At 40.4% G+C, this 19,433-nt stretch overlaps 1 protein-coding gene across 6 annotated transcripts in view; it reads right to left on the reverse strand.

Annotated features, from left to right (window-relative positions):
* ACACA (acetyl-CoA carboxylase alpha) overlaps positions 1-19,433 on the reverse strand; it is a 246,989-nt gene that overhangs the window by 197,509 nt on the left and 30,047 nt on the right. For 2 of the 6 annotated variants that reach the window (XM_084864172.1, XM_084864173.1), the window contains one exon: positions 1,638-1,684. In XM_084864172.1, the coding sequence (XP_084720298.1) occupies positions 1,638-1,684 (47 nt within the window). Of the gene's footprint in view, positions 1-1,637; positions 1,685-7,915; positions 8,127-19,433 lie in introns of those variants that run through there. The other 4 variants (XM_084864177.1, XM_084864174.1, XM_084864175.1 and 1 more) reach the window with 4 other exon arrangements.

The following is a 19,433-nucleotide window of genomic DNA, read 5'->3' on the forward strand; positions in this document are numbered from 1 at the left end:
GTTTCTAGACCAGGAGCAGTATTACCTGGGAATCCATAAAGAGTACAAATTCCTGCCCTAACCAGTTTGGCTTGGTGGATAGAGTGTAGGCCTGCACACTGAAGGGTCCCAGGTTCGATTCCTATCAAGGGCATGTACCTTGGTTGCGGGCACATCCCAGTAGGGGGTGTGCAGGAGGCAGCTGATCAATGTTTCTCTCTCATTGATGTTTCTAACTCTCTATTCCTCTCCCTTTCTCTCTATAAAAAATCAATAAAAAAAAAAATTTTTTTTAAAGAGTACAAATTTTGGGCCCTACCGCAGACAGACTGACTGTGTCAGAACCTATAGATTGGGGGCCCTACCGCAGACAGACTGACTGTGTCAGAACTTATAAGTCCTAAAATTTGAGAACCACTGTGCTAGAAGAATAAAGCAGTAATAATAAATTGCCAGGAATACTAAAAAATACCTACAGACATTTCTTAAAAGTGAGTTGGAGATTACTTAAGCTAACTTTTATGTTTAAAACTAGAATCAAATATAAAAATATCATGCACACTTGACATTTAAATTTTCTATACATTGCTTCCTTGGAATATTGTTTTCTCAAAAATTTTTTTGTTTAATGTCTCCAGATTTTATAAAGGGTTCACTTCCAGAATATTAAAAGAAGACCAAATCATTTAAAAAGGGGATTAGGGAGAGAGAAGAAGAAAGGGAGGAAGAAGTTCTAATAGATGACCACTCCAAACATCAGAAAGTATAGCAGCAAAAAGACTACCTCTTTCACATTTTAGAGCAGTTCATAATCAAGTTTAAGAACAATAGATTTTTTTAAAAACCTCTATTTCAGCTAACAGAAAATAATAGCTGCTTTCTTCACAAGAGAAATAAGTAAGGTATTCAGGGACAAATTCTACATTATAGCCTGTCCAAAATTAGGTGACTAGACTAAAAAATCGAAACCAGTTTGGCTCAGTGGATAGAGCATTGGCCTGCGGACTGAAAGGTTCCAGGTTCGATTCCAGTCAAGGGCACATTGGTTGCGGGCACATCCCAGTGGGGGGTGCGCAGGAGGCAGCTGATCGATGTTTCTGGCTCTCTATCCCTCTCCCTTCCTCTCTGTAAAAAATCAATAAAATATATTTTTTAAAAAAAGCAATTTTCTGATTCCATAGAAAAAAAGGGATTGACTAATAAATGAAAGGCTCTAAACAGTTAACTTCAAATTTTTCTTTCCTGGCTAAGAACATGAAGGCAGCCCTCCCTAAAGGGTTGCAAAGATTGGAAGCATCCCAGTGTCAATAGCTAAAGACCTTTCCACCAACCAGCAACTCTACTGAATGGTATGCCCAGGCACAAGCCTACAAACCATGAGAAGAGAGGTCATGTATGGAAAATCACTGAGTAGCTGTCCAGACACTCTAAAAGATACTCTACAGCTCGTCCCACTTCCATTGATTCTAGCCCTGAAAGAAAGAGAAAAGGTGGTGGCATACTATCACTGTCAGACTTGTTCACTCAAGTTATCCTCCCTAAAACTGCGTATATTCTTTTGTGGAAGGCAATTTTTAACATAAAAGCCTACAGGTTAATATTTTAGCACATGAACATAAAATTTTTATGACACTGAAGGAGCATTATTTGTAACTGACCTCTTATAATTCTTACTGTCTGAGCAGATATCCACTTCCAAAAAGAACTAAAAAAAAAAAAGAAAGCGAGAGATATTTGAAGTATTTTTTAAAAGAAATTCAAAATTTATCAAAAACTTTTGTTCAGCATAATATAATGTAATAATACTCAAAGTATGATTTTCTGGTCAAATCTATTATTGAACTTGAAGCATAAAGTTTAGTTGTTTACTATTTGTGAATCAAATCTGTGAATCAAAAACATTATATGCTCAAAGACTTTTTATTCATGAAAGTATTAAACAATAATCCAGTGTTATAATTTCACAATGTGCCTCTTCCATGTATAGTTAGATGAACACATTTCAACTCTATGATTTCTAGTATTTCATCAAAAAAGAAGAAAACCACTAGATTCGGTACAACCCAGTCAGGCAATGATTATGTTTCCAAATAGCTATTCCCGCCTTGGTCAGTATGGTTGGTTCACTTGGTAGGAGCGATGTCCCATGCCGGTACAATTTCCAGTCAGAATATACTACCATGTTTCCCCGAAAATAAGACATCCCCTGAAAATAAGACCTAGCGCAACTTTGGGAGAAAAAATTAATATAAGACACTGTCTTATTTTCGGGGAAACAGGGTAGTATACCTAGATCACTAGGTTCAATCCATGGTTAGGGTGTGTATAGGAGGCAACCAATTGATGTTACTCTCCCATCTCTCTAAAAATCAATAAAATGGCTATCCCCATCCACAAAGAAAGGGAGAGGATAGATCTCCTATTACATTAAGTCCCTAAATTCTAAGAGACCAAAGAATCTCTATTTACTTCCCAAATCCAGGATTTCCTTCTAGGCCCAACAATTTAACCGTACCCAAGGTAGAAATTCTCAAATTTGACTATTTATAACAATCACCTGTCAAGCTTTTAAAAAACATACAGTATGTCTAAACTCCACCCCAGATCAACTGAGAATCAGAATTGCTGCTAGAGACCCAGAGATTTGAATATTAAGTTTCACAAGTGACTGACATAGTTCCACTGGTTTGGGGTGAAGAAAACATAAGGACAGAACCTATTACACGGATAGGGAAATCCAGAGCTTCCAAGAGAAGACCCTGAATGACAAGCAACAAGATTGGGGACAGTGTAGGTACGTTAATTGGGAAATTAAAATTTACCCAATTATGTAGTTTGAGCTGGGTATAATTTTGATTCATTCACACTGGATGGCCATTGTGTTGGCTGTTGTTATTTTTTAATTTGATAATCTAAGGGAAAGGAGGTGAGTGCCCCTGACTAAACAGTTAGGTATTACATGTTTTAAAAATGCTTGCAGCACACCAGTTAAAAATAGTTACATTAAGTGAAGAAATCAAAGGTGAAGAACAGTATGTAAAGTATGCATAATTTATACTTAAAAAATTAGCAGAGTGGGGAGCATTTGTTTGAATATGAATAAAACATCTATTTAAAAATAAATACATTTAAATAAGTATATCTGATCATTACTATTAAATTATAATGAATTAATAACACTGCTTGTCTCTGGTGAAGGGTATTGGATGGCTGCAAGACCAAATTGCTTTTATTAATTTGTTTTCTCTTATATGTTTAAAATTTTGAACTATGTGCATGTATCACTTATGTATTAGCCACTAAAGATTTTAAATATGTTAATAGAAAGTTTTACGCAGCCCAGCCAGTAAAGCTCAGTGGTTGAGCCTCGACCCATGAACCAAGTAGATCATGGTTCAATTCTAGATCAGGACACATGCCCAAGTTTTGGACTCTATCCCCAGAAGGGGTTGTGCAGGAGACAGCTGATTGATGATTCTCCCTCATCATTGATGTTTCTATCTCTCCCTCTTCTTTCCTCTCTAAAATCAATAAAAAAGTATATATATAAAAAAAAAAAAAGTTTTACTCAATTCCAAGCCACTCTGATCCTTTATCTCCTATCTACCTGAGCATTTAAGTAGACAATGAGCATGTCATTCTCTTATTTAATATACGTAACTGACTCTGTTATCTCCTCAATGAAGCTGGAAAAAGTTCTCTCTTCCAATCGTTTTAGATCTACCACCAATAGCACCTTACAATGTTGTGTAAAAACTAGCCTTCTACAGGCCGTTTCATAGGAATTCCAGTTAACATTTGAGTTACAAAACTAGGAGACATGAAAAGCGGGTTTATTTAAAATATTATTACCTAGAAACATTTAGATGCTTCCAGGTAAAAAGCCATTTTGTGAATTCAAAAAAGCTTTGGGATTATGAATCAATTTCCCCTTATAATCTTACTTCATGGAACAACAGTATTTAGAAAAGCTGGAGCCACGGTTCAGATGTGTCAGCTACCTTCTAAACAGTCTCAAGATAAAAATTTCTTCTTTGAAAACACATTTTTGTTGCTGCCCCCCAGTTCTCTGGATTGTACTTTATGTTACCTGGCAGAGATGTAGAGGAAACATTTACAAGTTAAAGCAGCAATTCCTAGTCCTCTTGGAGTTACAACATCTTGTGTCATTTTAAAGAGATAGTTTTGAGTTGAAAATAATGACAAACACTCAAAATTTAGTTGCCCCAGATGATGGACTGAGTATAGCTGGAATTTTCATTAGGACTATAAGATAAAATATTCTCATATTAACTGGAAAATCGGACTATAAAATTCCCAAGGTACACTCCAATACTAAAAGTTCCACTACATTCTTGGAATTTATAAGTTGGAATCAAAGGGAAATTAAGTAGCTTGCCTTGTCAGGGCCAGGAATACCACTAAATGTTGACACACAAAACACAAACCAGCTATGAATCCTCCTGGTGCTAGTCTACTGATATTACTCTTATTAAACCTGAAAACTAATCAAGCTCCTATCAACCTACTATCCCCTCAATTTGGTATGTGTGTAAATACATACATATACATGTGAGCCAACTTCTATGACTAAGGACAGATTTGAAAGCTTCTATAAAAACAGAGAGTAAGTTTTAGGAACTACATTAATGAGCATACTCTCTATTTCTGTCTTTGGAGATAGCCAAATATACATAAATGAAACCTTACATTTCCAGAAAAAGATTCTCCAAAACTGAGTCTGCTTTTCAAACTTAACTCCATAAACTCATTTGTTTTATTTTGAAAATGAAAATCGTTTATACAAGCTTATTCTCTCTGGGAAGATCACTAGTATTGCCAAACAATTTCAATTCCTATTGACATGTGATGGTAAACATTACTGTGGTTTCTTATATAAAGGAGGGTGAATATGGCATTCGAAAACAATGAAATGAGCCTAAGTCCCAAATAACATCATTGGAAGGCCAAACCAGTTGGGGCCACCAACCTTTGGGTGAGGCACTTAACAGTGCTGTTGTTGAAGCCACTTTTCACTTGCTTAAACATTCCAAGACTAGATGGCTTTATGATAACTTGAATAAATAAAAAATGGGTAAGACGACTGTATCATTAGAGCACACATACTAAGATTGACTGGTTGAACTCATAAGAACCTATATTGTATCAATCAGATTCATATTCCTTGTGTTAAGTGCAACGTCCTTATAACACTATTTGTCAGTTTCTTAACTAATAGCATCTTCACATAAGCCATTAGATTCAAGTAAAGTAGTGAATAGTCATGAAATTGTACACTTATTGAAACAAACAAAAGACTAGTTAAGCAATAATCTGTTAGAGTAGAAGATCAGTGATTACTTCCTTTAAAAATGTTTGTTACTGCCCCAGATGGTTTGGCTCAGTGGATAGAGCATCAGCCTATGAACTGAAGGGTCCCAGGTTCCATTCCAGTCAAGGGCACATGCCCAGATTTCAGGCTCGATCCCTAGTAGGGGACGTGCAGGAGGCAGCTGATCAATAATTCTCTCATCATTGATGTTTCTAACACTCTCTCCCCCTCTCCCTTCCTCTCTGAAATAAATAAAAAAAAATTTTTTAAATGTGCCGAAACCGGTTTGGCTCAGTGGATAGAGCGTCAGCCTGCGGACTGAAAGGTCCCAGGTTCCTTTTGGGTCAGGGGCATGTAAGTTGGTTGCAGGCACATCCCCAGCTAATTAATGTTTCTCTCTCATCAATGTTTCTAACTTTATCTCTCTCCCTTCCTCTCTGTAAAAAAAAGTCAATAAAATATATTTTAAAAATAAATAAATAAATAAATAAATAGGAAAAAAATGTTAGTCACCTCATATTTAAAGAAACTTTTTCAACCAATGAGTCTTTAGTGTTCATTCACTTCTTCATAATCTTGTTGTTTTAAGGGTTTGGAAAAGTGCTTAATGCATAGCTTCTACAATTATTAATCTTTTAAAGCATATTAGATAACCTTTTTTCTGAATTGTAAAAAGACTCCTCCAATTAGAAATTCTAAATTCCAATGTATTATTCCAACAATTTTCATTTTAATTTACTTCTTTCTTCAACACGACTATTAGTATATTATATATTTTTAAAAATTATTTTAAATAAAGAAAAACACTTGCCCCAGACCTGTTAAACCAGTCTGTCTGATGGCCAAAATGTTTTCCTAATCACTAACTGAAAAGGTAGTAGAATTTTACATAATATTCTACACCTGAACCTGTTCACAGCACTTGAGAGAGGTAAATATCAGAGAGAGTTCTGAGGCTGGCTCTTTCACAATGCCAGTTCTTTGACATAACCTAGTCATCACCTGAACTATAAATTCACTAAACTAAATGCCATCATTTCCCAATCCTTCCAACAGTTTTAAAAACAATTCAACTTATGCTTGGTATATTTCAATTCTGCACTGGTAAATTCACAACAAAACTTCTGCAACACAAGTAAACCCAAGCGGCTTTGTAAGTAAGTGCTCTGTCTTTGACATCTTTCATATGCTCACTTTACAATATCAGTTAACTATTCTTGGATTCACAACAGTCCTCTTATCATTAGAAATGAGAAAATTAAGTCAAGAAAAATGGGAAGAGACTTGCTACTTTGTAACAAGCAGGCACTTACCTGGACAATGCAGCTGCTGTCCTGCCCTATATCACTATATTAGACCACAACACTTTCCTTAAAAGTGCTTGCCAAATAGGCAGCAAAAAAAAAAAAAAAAAAAATACTTCTCAATCACAAACATCCAAAGCACTCCCACCAAGAAGTAAGAGACAAGTCAGATAATTCCTACCACCCAGAAAGAAGAAATCATGTAACCAAAGTAAGAATGTTTCTCAATCTGTATCATGGGATTGGTGGGGAAAAAAATGAATGAAAAGAAATCGAGATTAAAGGGATCAACCTCTAAGACTGAGGACTAGGTTATGAGGTTTATTCCACACATTGGGAAATTACTGAAAAATGCTTAAGTAGAAATGGAATCAATCAGGGAGTCCTAGGGTCTTTTGATTTTGGACTTAAACCCCAAAACAAAAATATCTGAAATTAAAGTATTCCCTCTATTGAAGCAGTTACATTCTCATATGCTTCTATAAAATCTACAAAACCTGCTTGGAGTCCCTGGTATTTAGAGCTGATTCTAAGTGTCCAGGGGTGTCCATTTTCTGTGTCCAAATCCAAAAATAATGTTGGCACTGACCTGAGCAGGTCCCTGACGCACATTTTCCTCTGAAATTAGCCTCACATCACCTTCCGACGTCCTATCTCCAATAGTATATAGCAGATGGGAAGGAGAGAGTAAGTAACACAGGCAAGTACATTTACTAGTCCCTCACAGAAAACATACACCCTGGCAGCAAGATCTGGCAAGGAACAACTCGCCTGGCCCTGGCTCGCACCACCGTACAAAGACACAGAGAGACCACAGAAGCCAGGGTCTCTGCACCCTGCACCTCACTCTCAAGAGTTAGAAGACTTTCAATGCAACTGGACCCAACCCTCAACATCCGCCTCCCACGTGGCCTTGACCAGCGCAGGGTCGCCTCGGAGCGTGGTCAGAGGAAGGAATCGGACCCCGCCGGACCCAGCACGGGAGCGAGGTCTAGGGGGAGCCCCAGGCCCACATCCCAGCCCCTTCCTAGAGGCCCAGGGCTGTACGCCTCCCAGTTCCGGGTCTCAGCTCCCACCCCAAGGCCCCAGGCCCCTCCATGACTCCAGAGAGGGGACCCCGAGGCCCCGGAGCTGCGGGGAAGGTGAGGCAGGCTGCCTAGCCCTGGGGGTCCGGCGGGAAGGAGCCGGCCGCGTGCGGATGGGCGGAAGATGGGAGGCGCCCCCCTGATGCCACCGCCCCTCTCCTCCCCCGGCCCCGGCCTCACCAGGCCATGAATCGCCAGCTCCGGGGCACCCTCACCTCACCTCCCGGCGGCCAGTCCGCGGCCCGGCGTCCCAGAGCCGCTGCGCGGAGGCAGTGCTGGGCGGGAGGGACACGGCGAGCACCGCGATGGCTGACAGGCGCGCAGCTCCAGACCGGCCGGGCACACGGGGAAGGGGCGGGGCCTCCCGCGAGCCGGCCCGCCTCCGCCCCGCCCCGCCCCCGCCTCCCACCTCAGCCTGCGGGCCTCGTGGGGTGACGACGTCCGGGGTTACTCCAGGCCGTTCACCTCTGACCCCGCTCCGGGCGGCGGCGCGGTCCGGCTGCGGAGAGGCGCTCGGCGGGTCCCGAGCGCCCGGCGACAGCCAATGGGAGGGCGGCGCGGGGCGGGGCGACGTGAGGCGATGCTGATGGTCCGAGCGCGCTCTGCCATTAGGGACCCAGCGGCTAGGAGGCGGGCGGGTCCAGGGCCGTCGTGGAGCCCCAGTTCGGGCCTTCGCCGCCCTTTCTGCCGGGGGCGGGGGCGCGGTCCAGGGCCGGCCGACCACTCCCCGCCTCCTGGCGGACAAGGGAGGGGGAAAATGGCCCTGCACCTCCGACAGACCAGGGAGAGAAAGGCCTGGGGCCAGCAGGGGTGTAGCGCGGGAAGGGAGCCCAGAAGGGAGCAAGGCTAAATAGAGCGGTTGGTGTACGGCCCGTGAGGATCTTTCCGGGTTCGGTTATAACAACTTGAAGAGGTGGGTAATGCATCGTGAATTGCCCAGGATCATCACACAGGCTGGTTTGCAAGTTAGTGCAGGCTAAGTAATCCCTATTCTGGAACAACATGACCAGACTCCCTTGGCTTGCGGCCTCAGACCCAAAGCAGCCCACCTCAAAAGAGTCTTTGCTGCTGGATCCTAGAGCGGTGAGGGCAAGCCTCAGTAAAGAAAGCTCAGTAAGAAGGGCAGTGTACTGAAGGACCGCAGTTTTTTCTGCCTGCCAGGAGCTTGGAAAATACATGGCAGTAAATTCCTGACTTCTCAAATTTGAGTGTGTCTCCCAACTCTGGTTACATCAAACCTTTCTGATGAAGCCAACCAACTTCTCTAGTTTTTCGTTATTTATAGCAGGCTTTCATGGTGGCTGTGTTGAAAACTAATAGGAACTAAAAGAAGGCCCAACATATAATACAACTATTGTACAGGAGAAAAGAGAAAATTGCACTTCAGAAGAATGGAGTGAGTTTAACCCTTTTCAAGGATTTAATGACTGCCCAGAGTACTTTTCTGATCCTTACACAAGCTTGTGCTAAAGGCCAAGAGATGTACAGAGGATGATTTGGCAAGAAGTTTTGTGCCATAGGGCAAAAAATGCATAGGGTAGGAACACACACCTGAGGTCAGAAGTTCTTGGGCCAAGTAGAGACAGGAAAATTGGAGGATTAACCAACAAGGAGCAATATTCATTTAGGAGCCCTCAATACCATGAGGTGGTGGCTTCTCCAAGAATTTACCAACCTACTTTAAAATATTAGGGACTAGAAACAAATTTAGAAATATGTAGACTTCACAGAGCACTGACCCATATTTCACAATAGCTGTGTTTGTCATTGGATGCATGTCAGTTGAACAAACAAAGGAAATAAGAACTTAAAGATAATTGCAGGTTTAACAGGATGTTTGACTTGGCTTGCTGGAAAAGAAAAAAAAAAAGCCTGGAAAGAGGGAAGTTTTACCTCTCCCTAATAGTGGTCTCTGAAGCTGGCATGAAGGAAGTGACTTTGGAAATAATTAAAAATCTTGAGGTCCAGCTGATCAATGATTCTCTCATCGATGTTTCTAACTCTCTATCCCTCTCTCTTCCTCTCTGTGAAAAATCAATAAAATATATATTTTTTTTAAAATCTTGAGGTTGCCTCTTTTCTTTTTCATCTGCCTTTCCCATGAAGTAATAGGAACTCTGGCCCCAAGACTGCTTCTTAATGTTGCTGCTGTTTATCCATCTTAGGAGCACTGCCAAATCAGGTTACCCTAAAAAACTATCCTTATGTGAAATTTCAGCAAGCCATTACATGTCCTGCTTTTGCCCTCACTGAATATTTTAAGTAATTGAGCTCTAAAGAACTAGCCAAGGGAAGGCCTAATAAAGAGCTGCAGTGATAGAAAACAAAAGATGAGTTAGGATATACCAAGACCATGTAGGATCTAATAATCTAATTATCACCATCTAATGTTAAGATAAGTAGGTAGAGCTGTGTCTTTAAGATAATACACCTGAAATTTCAACAACTCCAAAGTGATGCATGCCAAAACCTGCCAATCTTTACTGTAGGCTCTTTAGAGCTGTCTCATGAGTTCTTGCCACACAAGCCATTATGTCAGTAAGAAGCGGAGGAGGAGAGCCAAAGGGTGGAGAGAACTTACTATACAAGACTAGCAAGTGGAAGAGAAGGGACTAGAACATTTCTAGAAGCTGAAACTAGACACCAATAATGGGATGAATTATGTCCCAGAATTCATATGCTGAAGTCCTAATCCCCATCACCTCAGAAGGTGAATATATTTGGAGATCGGGTCTTTAAGAGGAAGTTAAATTAAAATGAGATCATTAGGGTAGACCCTAATTCCAAATGACTGGTGTCCTTATAAAGGGAGGAAACTAGGACACAGACACAGAGGAAAGACCATCCGTGAATCACAAATTGATGAAACATTTGCCAGAATTATTGCTCTTATGCTGGAGAAGATGGCCATCTACAATCCAAAGAGAGAAGCTTCAGAAGAAACCAACCCTGGAAACACCTTGATTTTCTGATTTATAGTCTCCAGGACTGTGAAGAAATAAATTTCTATTGTTTAAGCCACCCAGTCTGTAGTAATTTATTATGGGAACCGTAGAAAACTAATACACGGTCCCAAATATCAAATGGCTTCCAAGTTTTTTAAGAAGGTTGTCAGATTTATCCTGAACATTCCAGATATCATCCAACTTTAAAGATGGTCTCTAATATTGTGCATCAACTATTTTTTTTAAAACTGGGGGGAAAGCCCGGCCAGTATGGATCAGTGGTTGAGCATCAACCAAGGAACCAAAAGGTCACAGTTCAATTCCTGGTCAGGGCATATGCCCAGGTTGCAGGCTCAATCCCCAGTAGGGGACATGCAGGAGGCAGCCAACTGATGATGTTTCTCTCTCTCTATGTGAAATATGGTAGCAACCATACTTGGGTAAAAACTGCTGTTTGAATTTTAACTCTGCTATTCTGGCTTCGGCACTCGCTTACTTGCTTAAACATAGGGTAATTGCCTCAGCTTCCAGATTAAGACCTGGAGGCTAGGGCAATTTTCCTGTGCCTGTGGACCAGGACCACAGGAGATTGGTTCCCACTGACTCAGTAGCTTCAGGAGTAGAAAATGTAGATAACCTTTAGAGATTAACCGCTCAGGTCTGCTTCTGTACTATCTGCTATCGCAAGATATGGCCACATTCCAATGTCCAGCAGGTCACTGCCTAGCACTGGGAGTCCGGGGGGATGGAGCCGGACTGTAGACCCTGCGGGCTGTTCCCAGCCTTTAGAACAGTGTTTCCCAAACTTCTCTCATGATGAGAATCACCTGGTGGAGTTGTTAAAACACAGATTCCTGAATCCCAACTAAGAAGTGCTAAACTAGAATTTTTGAGAACATATAGGTAAAATTGCATACCTAACTTAGTGCTCTGTATATAAAATCTGTCTTAGAGCACTAGTTAAGTATACAATTTTACCTATATGTTCCCAAAAATTCTAGTTTAGCACTTCTTAGTTGGGATTCAGGAATCTGTGTTTTAACAACTCCACCAGGTGATTCTCATCATGAGAGAAGTTTGGGAAACACTGCTTTAGAATTTAGAATTTAGAACAAAGGAAAATTTTTGTGGTTTGGACCTTTAAAAGGATTGCCTACACCTGAAACAGTGTGGTTGTGAGTGTGGCTACCTGCGTGTGGTGCTCTTGCAGCCATCCTGGCCAGTTCAATAAATCCTTGCCTGCTTTTTTTAATCAATCACCAGTCTTATTTTGAACCCAGGGTTCGACCTCACAACACTAAGAAATTCAATAAAAACATATTTTTTAATTTTTATTTTTTTAAATCCTCACTGGAGGAATGAGGATATTTTTTCCATTGACTTTTTTTTTTTTTTTTTTTTTAGTGAGACTAGAAAGAAGGATGAAGGAAAGACAGAGAGAATGAGGAAAGAAACATTGATATAAGAGCGACACATCTATTGCTTTCCCTTTGTTCACAGCCGGGAATTGAATCTACAACCAAGGTACATGCCCTTGACCGGAATCGAACCCGGGACCTTTCAGTCCGCAGGCTGACGCTCTATCCACTGAGCTAAACCGGTTTGGGCCCTTTTTTTTTTTTTTTTTTTTTTTAATTGAGGAAAAAAGATGGTCTCTCACCCCACTGTGGGAAAGTAAGAAAAGTCTGAGGGGTTCCTGTCATTCAAGTGACTACAATCTAGTTGGGAAGACAAAACTAAATGCCAAAACCGAATGTCTACAACTTGCTCCTTAGATGACAGCCATGTGAATTTTATATGAGCCATAGATGAGAGAGGATAAATTCTAAAAAATTAATAAGCCCAGGAATACATAAACAGTATGTTTATATGTGTGTCACTGTGTATATGTTGGCACTTTATTGTCCATATAACTTTAGTTTATGGCAAGGTTTCTTAAAGAAAATCTGTTTCCACTGAGTAACTGAAACAGAATCATAGCTTGTTAAAAAATGCAGATTCCCATCCCCACTGTAGACTTTTTTAAGCAGTAATTATTCACCCTTATAATTATTCAACTGAAGTTTGAGAACAATAGGATTTATCCTTACTGTCCCCCTGTTTGCTGCCAATGTCTCTGGCAAACAGCAATGCCTTCTACACCTGCGTGTCCAAGAGAGGAAAGTCTTAACAGTTCAGGCCAGAGTTAAACCAAGGGGAGAAAAGTACCTTAATAGAAAATGGAACTGTGAAGAGTCCCCTATCCTGGTAGCTGCCATGGTTCCAACTTCCTTACGTAGCAAAGTCAGTGATCAACAGTTGGGATATAGGACAGAGGAAATACTGGGATGTTATTTCCTCCTGGTCCTCAACATATATACTCCAATCTGGTTTATAGCTCTTGCCACACTTATTCTTACCTTTGCTTCTACTGTCAAACTTGTCCTTTCTCTCCCTTTTCTCTAAGATTTCTTTACTTCCCCACTTTCTACTGATATATCTCTCCTCTGAGTTTCTGAAGGATCCTAATCACTACCACATGATTCAGCATTTATTAGGCTTTAATTTTTGTGTCTATTTGGTTTTAGCTCTCCAGCTAAATTTTAATAATCTTAAGGGAGAGAGAGTGTTTCTTATAGTTTGGGATTCCTCTCCAAAACTACTAGAGTAGGGCTAAGTAAGTGATTCATTGACTGAAGTAAAGATTAACTAGTTCTGTACCTGAGAGATCACACTGCTCCTTATGTCTGTCTGCTTATCTGTCATCTTGTTGCCTTTGGGAGGCAAAGCCTCCAGTAGGATTCTTAGCTGATTTACAGATGGACATACTTCATCAAGAAAAGACAGGTCCTTAACCAGAATTGTGGCTCCAGTGATGAGATAGAGAAAAACAAAACATACAAAACTTTATCTGAACACTACGTTCCTTTGCTCTGGTCAACCAAGTTCATCCAGAGTTAGGAGCCTGGAAACTCCAAACCATAAAGTCAGAAAATGTCCTCAAGAATGCCACTTTCTAAGTCTGGACCTGATGATAAAAAGTAGGATTGCACAATGAAGGACAGGGTTCACAGTGGAGACCCACCAGGATGTTTTCACATGGACATTAGGGTTTTCACTAAGTATGTCAGCTCTCCCTCCTAACTATCCAATACTAATCACTTCCGGAGTCCATCTATACTATCTATATTTTACAATCCTCAAATCTTTTTTTTAAATATATTTTATTGATTTTTTTTACAGAGAGGAAGAGAGAGGGATAGTTAGAAACATCAATGAGAGAGAATAATCAGCCTCTTGCACACACACACACACACATACACACACACACACACACACACCCCCGGGGATGTGCCCGCAACCAAGGCACATGACTTTGACTGGAATCGAACCCGCGGCCAATGCTCTATCCACTGAGCCAAACCGGTTTCGGCACAATCCTCAAATCTTAACCACTTCTTCCACAGCACTTCCAATATCTATTTTTTTAATCTCTAAAGACCTACATATCTCATAACTAAATACCTAGAGAAAGTTTAAAAGGCCCCTTTAGCTAAAGGCAGGAAAATGGACAAAATAACTTGTTTAGGTCCTGTCCAGTCCTGGGATTTTGACGTTTTATCTTGATCAACTTTACAGGCTTTTCATTTTTGACCTCACTCTCCTGACAACCCATGAAAATGCCCCTGATGAGCTGATTCCTGCTCCCGTCCTCTCCTTCCTTTCAGACTTCCACAGTGTCTTCATAAGCCCTATTTCAGACTCAGCTTTTTCCTGTTACATGTTTAGACCTCCATCTATGTACTCTTACTTGTGTTTTTTTGTTGTTATTTCTCACTCAAGGATATTTTTCCACTAATTTAGAGAGTGGAGGGGAGTAAGAGAGCAAATGTGAGAGAGACACAGCAATTGGTTACCTCCTGCATGCACCCCAAACGGGGTGGGGATCAAACTTGCAACCCAAGTATATGCCTTGGAATTGAATCCATGACCATTTGGTCCTCGGGCTGACACTCCAACCATTGAGCCATACAGGCCACACTGTACCCTCATTCTTCATTGTTATTATATACAAAGCACAATACACAACAAAATACAACATTAACCATTTTTATAGAGCCTTTGCTTTTTACAAAGAAAACAGCCATCACTCAATTTCCTTTTATCCTTTTCATTCCTTCAGTCTTAAAATGTTCCTAAATTAGAGGAAGATGCCACAATGTCCTATCTTGCTTAAATCTCACCTCTGGCCTGGCCAGTGTGGATCAGAGGTAAACAATGACCTATGAACCTAGAGTTTGCTAGTTCGATTCCCAATCAGGGCACATGCCTGGGTTGTGGGTTTGATCCCCAGTAGGGGACATGAAGGAGGAAGCCGATCTATGATGTTTCTCTCTTATCAATGTTTCTATCCCTCTTTCTTCCTCTCTTTCTAAAAATAATTTTTTAAAAAGAAACAACAGCTCTTGCTGGTTTGGCTCAATGGATCGAGTGTCAGCCTGTGGATTGAAGAGTCACGGGTTCAATTCTGGTCAAGGGCACATGCCTTGGTTGTGGGCTCAATCCCTCATAGGAGGCATGCAGGAGGCGGCTGATCAGTGATTCTCTCTCATTTCTGATGTTTCTATCTCACTCCCTTCCTCTCTGAAATCAATAAAGATATATATTTTTTAAAAGAAACAACAAAAATCAATAAAAATATATTTTAAGAATAAATAATCAATAAAAACATTTTTTAAAAATATATTTTATTGATTTTTTACAGAGAGGAAGGGAGAGAGATAGAGAGCTAGAAACGTCGATGAGAATAAAACATCGACCAGCTGCCTCTTGCACATCCCCTACTGGGGATATGCCCACAACCAATGTACATGCCCTTGACCGGAATTGAACCCGGGACCTTTCAGTCCACAGACCAATGGTCTACCGCTGAGCCAAACTGGTTTCGGCAATGAAACATTTTTTTTTTTTTTTTTTTTAATCTCATCTCTGGTTAACATACTAGACCAGCAGATAGAAAGCTATCTCCCCAACATAAGTCTTGTTTATCAGTGGACCTGTTGTGCTAATATGTCCAATTTTCTTAACAAGAACAAAAAGGAAGATAAAGGAAATAAAAAATAAATGAAGCTGAAACCGGTTTGGCTCAGTGGATAGAGGGTCAGCCTGGTCAAGGGCATATACCTTGGTTGCGGGCACATCCCCAGTAGGAAGTGTGCAGGAGGCAGCTGATTGATGATTCTCTCTCACTGATATTTCTAACTTTCTATCCTTGTCTCTTCCTCTGTAAAAAAAAAATAAAAAAAAATAAAATAAAATAAATGTATTTTTTAAAAAGAAATAAAAAATAAATGAAAATAAAGTGTAGTTTAAATCAATGAATGAAACAGCCATAATCATTTGGATAGCATATAGCTTGGGGGGATGAATTCAGGCAAGCAAAAATGAGAAAAACTAGTTACTGGTATTGGTAATAGGAGCCAGGGATATCTTAAGAGCAACAGAAACTTTGCCTTCTCTGTGTTCTGTATTGTAATAGCTTGAACTCTTCAATCAGATAGACCAGACTTTAAATCCTGACTCTGTTACTAATTAGCTCTGTGACCCTGAGCAACTGCCCCCCTTCTGAGTTTCCTTGTCTATAAGATTGGGATATAATATCTACCTTGTAAGTTTGTGGTTTTTTGATGAAATGTTACAACCAAAATGGAAAGTTTCTAACACAAAGCTTGGAACATTAGTAGGCGTACTGAAAATATTACTTCTTCCTTTCTCTCTGTGTCTCCCTTCATTTTCTATTACTATTGAATACAAGGATAAAATGGCCTACGGATGCTCACTTGATTCAGGAATGATTGTGTTATTAAATTCACCACCTACCCCTTATCTGGAGCCAATATTCCCTGAGTAAGAAAGCATGTGATCAGGAACTCAGAGATAATCTGAGTCTTTTACCCTTTACTTGGAGGGGGTAAGTAAACAGAAGAAGTGACTGTGGCCTGAGCTTCTGAAAACCAATCAAAGGGTTGGCACTCTGAGAGTCTGTATAGCTGAGCCACATTGAAAAGGCTGTTTGGTCCCTTTGGGAAGGATGTGAGACAATAGGAACTTTTATATTCTACAGAGAAGGGTGTAAATAAGAACAGCCTCCTAGAAAACATTTGGCATTAATTAGTAAAGCTGAACATACTCTGCATACCCTATAACTCTGCTTCCATTTCTGGATTTATATTCTGGAGAAACTTTCAGATGATCCCAGGAACTTTGTTCATTATGACCAAAACCTGAAAATAGCCCAATCTCTCAGCAGTAGAATGGATAAGTTATGGTACATTCATACACTGAAATATATAAAGCAATGAGAACAAACTATTGCTACATGAAACATCAAGATGAATTTACAGACATAATATTAAGCAAAAAAATCCAGACCCAAAAGAATGTGTTTCCTGTTATATAAAGTTAAAAAACAAACAAAACTCATTTGTAATAGTAAAAATCTGAATAATGGCCCAGCCAGCGTGGCTCAGTGATTGAGCATCCACCTATGAACCAGGAGTGGTTCAATTCCCACTCAGGGCACATGCCTGCATTGCAGCCTTGATTCCCAGCGTGGGGCGTGCAAGAATAGCCAATCAATGATTCTCTCTCTCTCTCTTCCTCTCTCTGAAATCTACAAAAAACATATTTAAAAAAATAAAGACACCAAAACAGAGGCCAGAGAAATTAAACGACATACTCAAAGCGATTCAGTTTGATCTAGAACCTAGTTATGCCTTTTGGCTACTTGTCAAGTGCTCCTCCCACAGACCCACCCTGATTCTCTAAGTTAGTCCCAGTTTCCTAATATCTTCGTGTCATATCTCTCACAAGACTCACCTATGTTACAGTTTTGTTTCCTTCTAAATTTGACATTTTTGCTGTAGGGAAAGGATATCAGGTGAGATATCCTTTCCTCCACATATACCGTATTCTAAACACAAAACCAGTCAAAATATCTAATAGTAGAGAACAGTCTGAGTCTATTTCTCTGATAGTTATTTTGACTTGTTAATGTAGCTCTCGCACTGTATAGCTGCTCAACACAAAGGCTGACATTTGAGCCTCTAGGACACAAAGAAAAAGGGAAAGGTCAGAAAGTTGATAAAACAATATGCTTGTACCTTCTCTTTGTCTAAGCACAAGGTTTCTTTAGAGAAGAGTGAGCTCTTCTGCCACCTTGTGACAGAGAATGAGAACAGTGAACCCTCAGATCCTTTCCTATCCCCTCCTCCAGGTGGCAGCATTGTCACATGGCATCTAGGAATTTACAGAAAAAAATGAAATAAAGTTGACGGGGTAGTTTCTTTTTCTTTTTTCTTTCTTTTTTTAAAATATATTTTATTGATTTTTCACAGAGAGGAAGAGAGAGGGATAGAGAGTTAGAAACATCGATGAGAGAGAATCATCGATCAGCTGCCTCTTGCACACCCCCCACCGGGGATGTGCCCGCAACCAAGGAACATGCCCTTGTCCGGAATCAAACCCGGGACCTTTCAGTCCACAGGCCGACGCTCTATCCACTGAGCCAAACCGGTCCCGGCAAGGGGGGAGTTTCTTAAACTACATGGGAGCAGAGAATTATGTAACCATGTTGAGGAAATAATAACCAAAACCAATGTGCCTTGCCCCTAGAAGAATCAGGCAACTGTGGCAGGGAAAAGGGAATGAGATAATGCTGCTCTAGACCAGTAAGACTTGAGGTACTTATGTTCCCTCTACTTAGCTGGCCTCACTTCTCTGCTCTCTTTCATGGTAAAATTTCTTGAAAAAGATAATATACACATATTCAGCTTCAACTCCCTCTCAGCTTCTCCAACTTCCACCACTCTGCTGAAACGGTTCTTATAGGATTGTCAAATATAGTGGACAGTCTGTTCTCATCATACACACCTCTCAGCATTTGACCAACTGATCATTTCTTCCTTGAAATACTCGCCTTTCTTAGATTCTACAGCATTCATTCTCTTAGTTTTCTTACCTCCAATGTCACCACCTCAGAGAAGTCTTCCCTGACCACCCTATTTAAAGTGTCCTCTGCCAGTAACTCATCATTCTGTTCTTTGCTTCACAACTATCACAGTCTCTAATTATCTTATGTATTTGTGTATCATTCATTGTTAGCCCTTTGCACTATTTTATTTTTTACCAGGTTTGTTGTGTGCTTTCCATCTTTTCATGTGAACATGGACTTGATCTTGCTCACTGCTAGAATAGTGTCTGGCATATGGTAGGCCCACAATAAATACTTGCTAAATGACAGGCATTGTAGCTGAATGTTCAGCACTTCTCCTTCCAATTTCAGGCAACATGTTGCCCTTTTTGTTTCCAATATTTCCCTTGATGCTCTATTTAGCCAGATTTCAACCTGAATTAAAATGTCAGGCAACAGAGTAACATTTTTTAAAAATATGTACATTGATTTTTTTATAGAGAGGAAGGGAGATAGAGAGTTAGAAACATCAATGAGAAAGAAACATCAATCAGCTGCCTCCTGCACGGTCCCTACTGGGGATGTACCCGCAACCAAGGTACATGCCCTTGACCTTGGGACCCTTGAATTAAACTTGGGACCCTTCAGTCCGTAGGCCAACGTTCTATCCACTAAGCCAAACTGGTTAGGGCCAGGGTAACATTTAAATCATGATTTGACTCTGATCTAATGAATTCCCTCATGGAATGTCCCTATTCATCATTATCAATCAGAGTGTTGGCCTCTAGAACCTTCTTTCACATAGCCAAACCTATGTTGACTCCAATGGAGTACATT

The sequence above is a fragment of the Pipistrellus hanaki genome, assembly GCF_964339955.1.
Source record: "Pipistrellus hanaki genome assembly, chromosome: 16".
In the NCBI taxonomy this organism is placed as follows: Eukaryota; Metazoa; Chordata; class Mammalia; order Chiroptera; family Vespertilionidae; genus Pipistrellus; species Pipistrellus hanaki.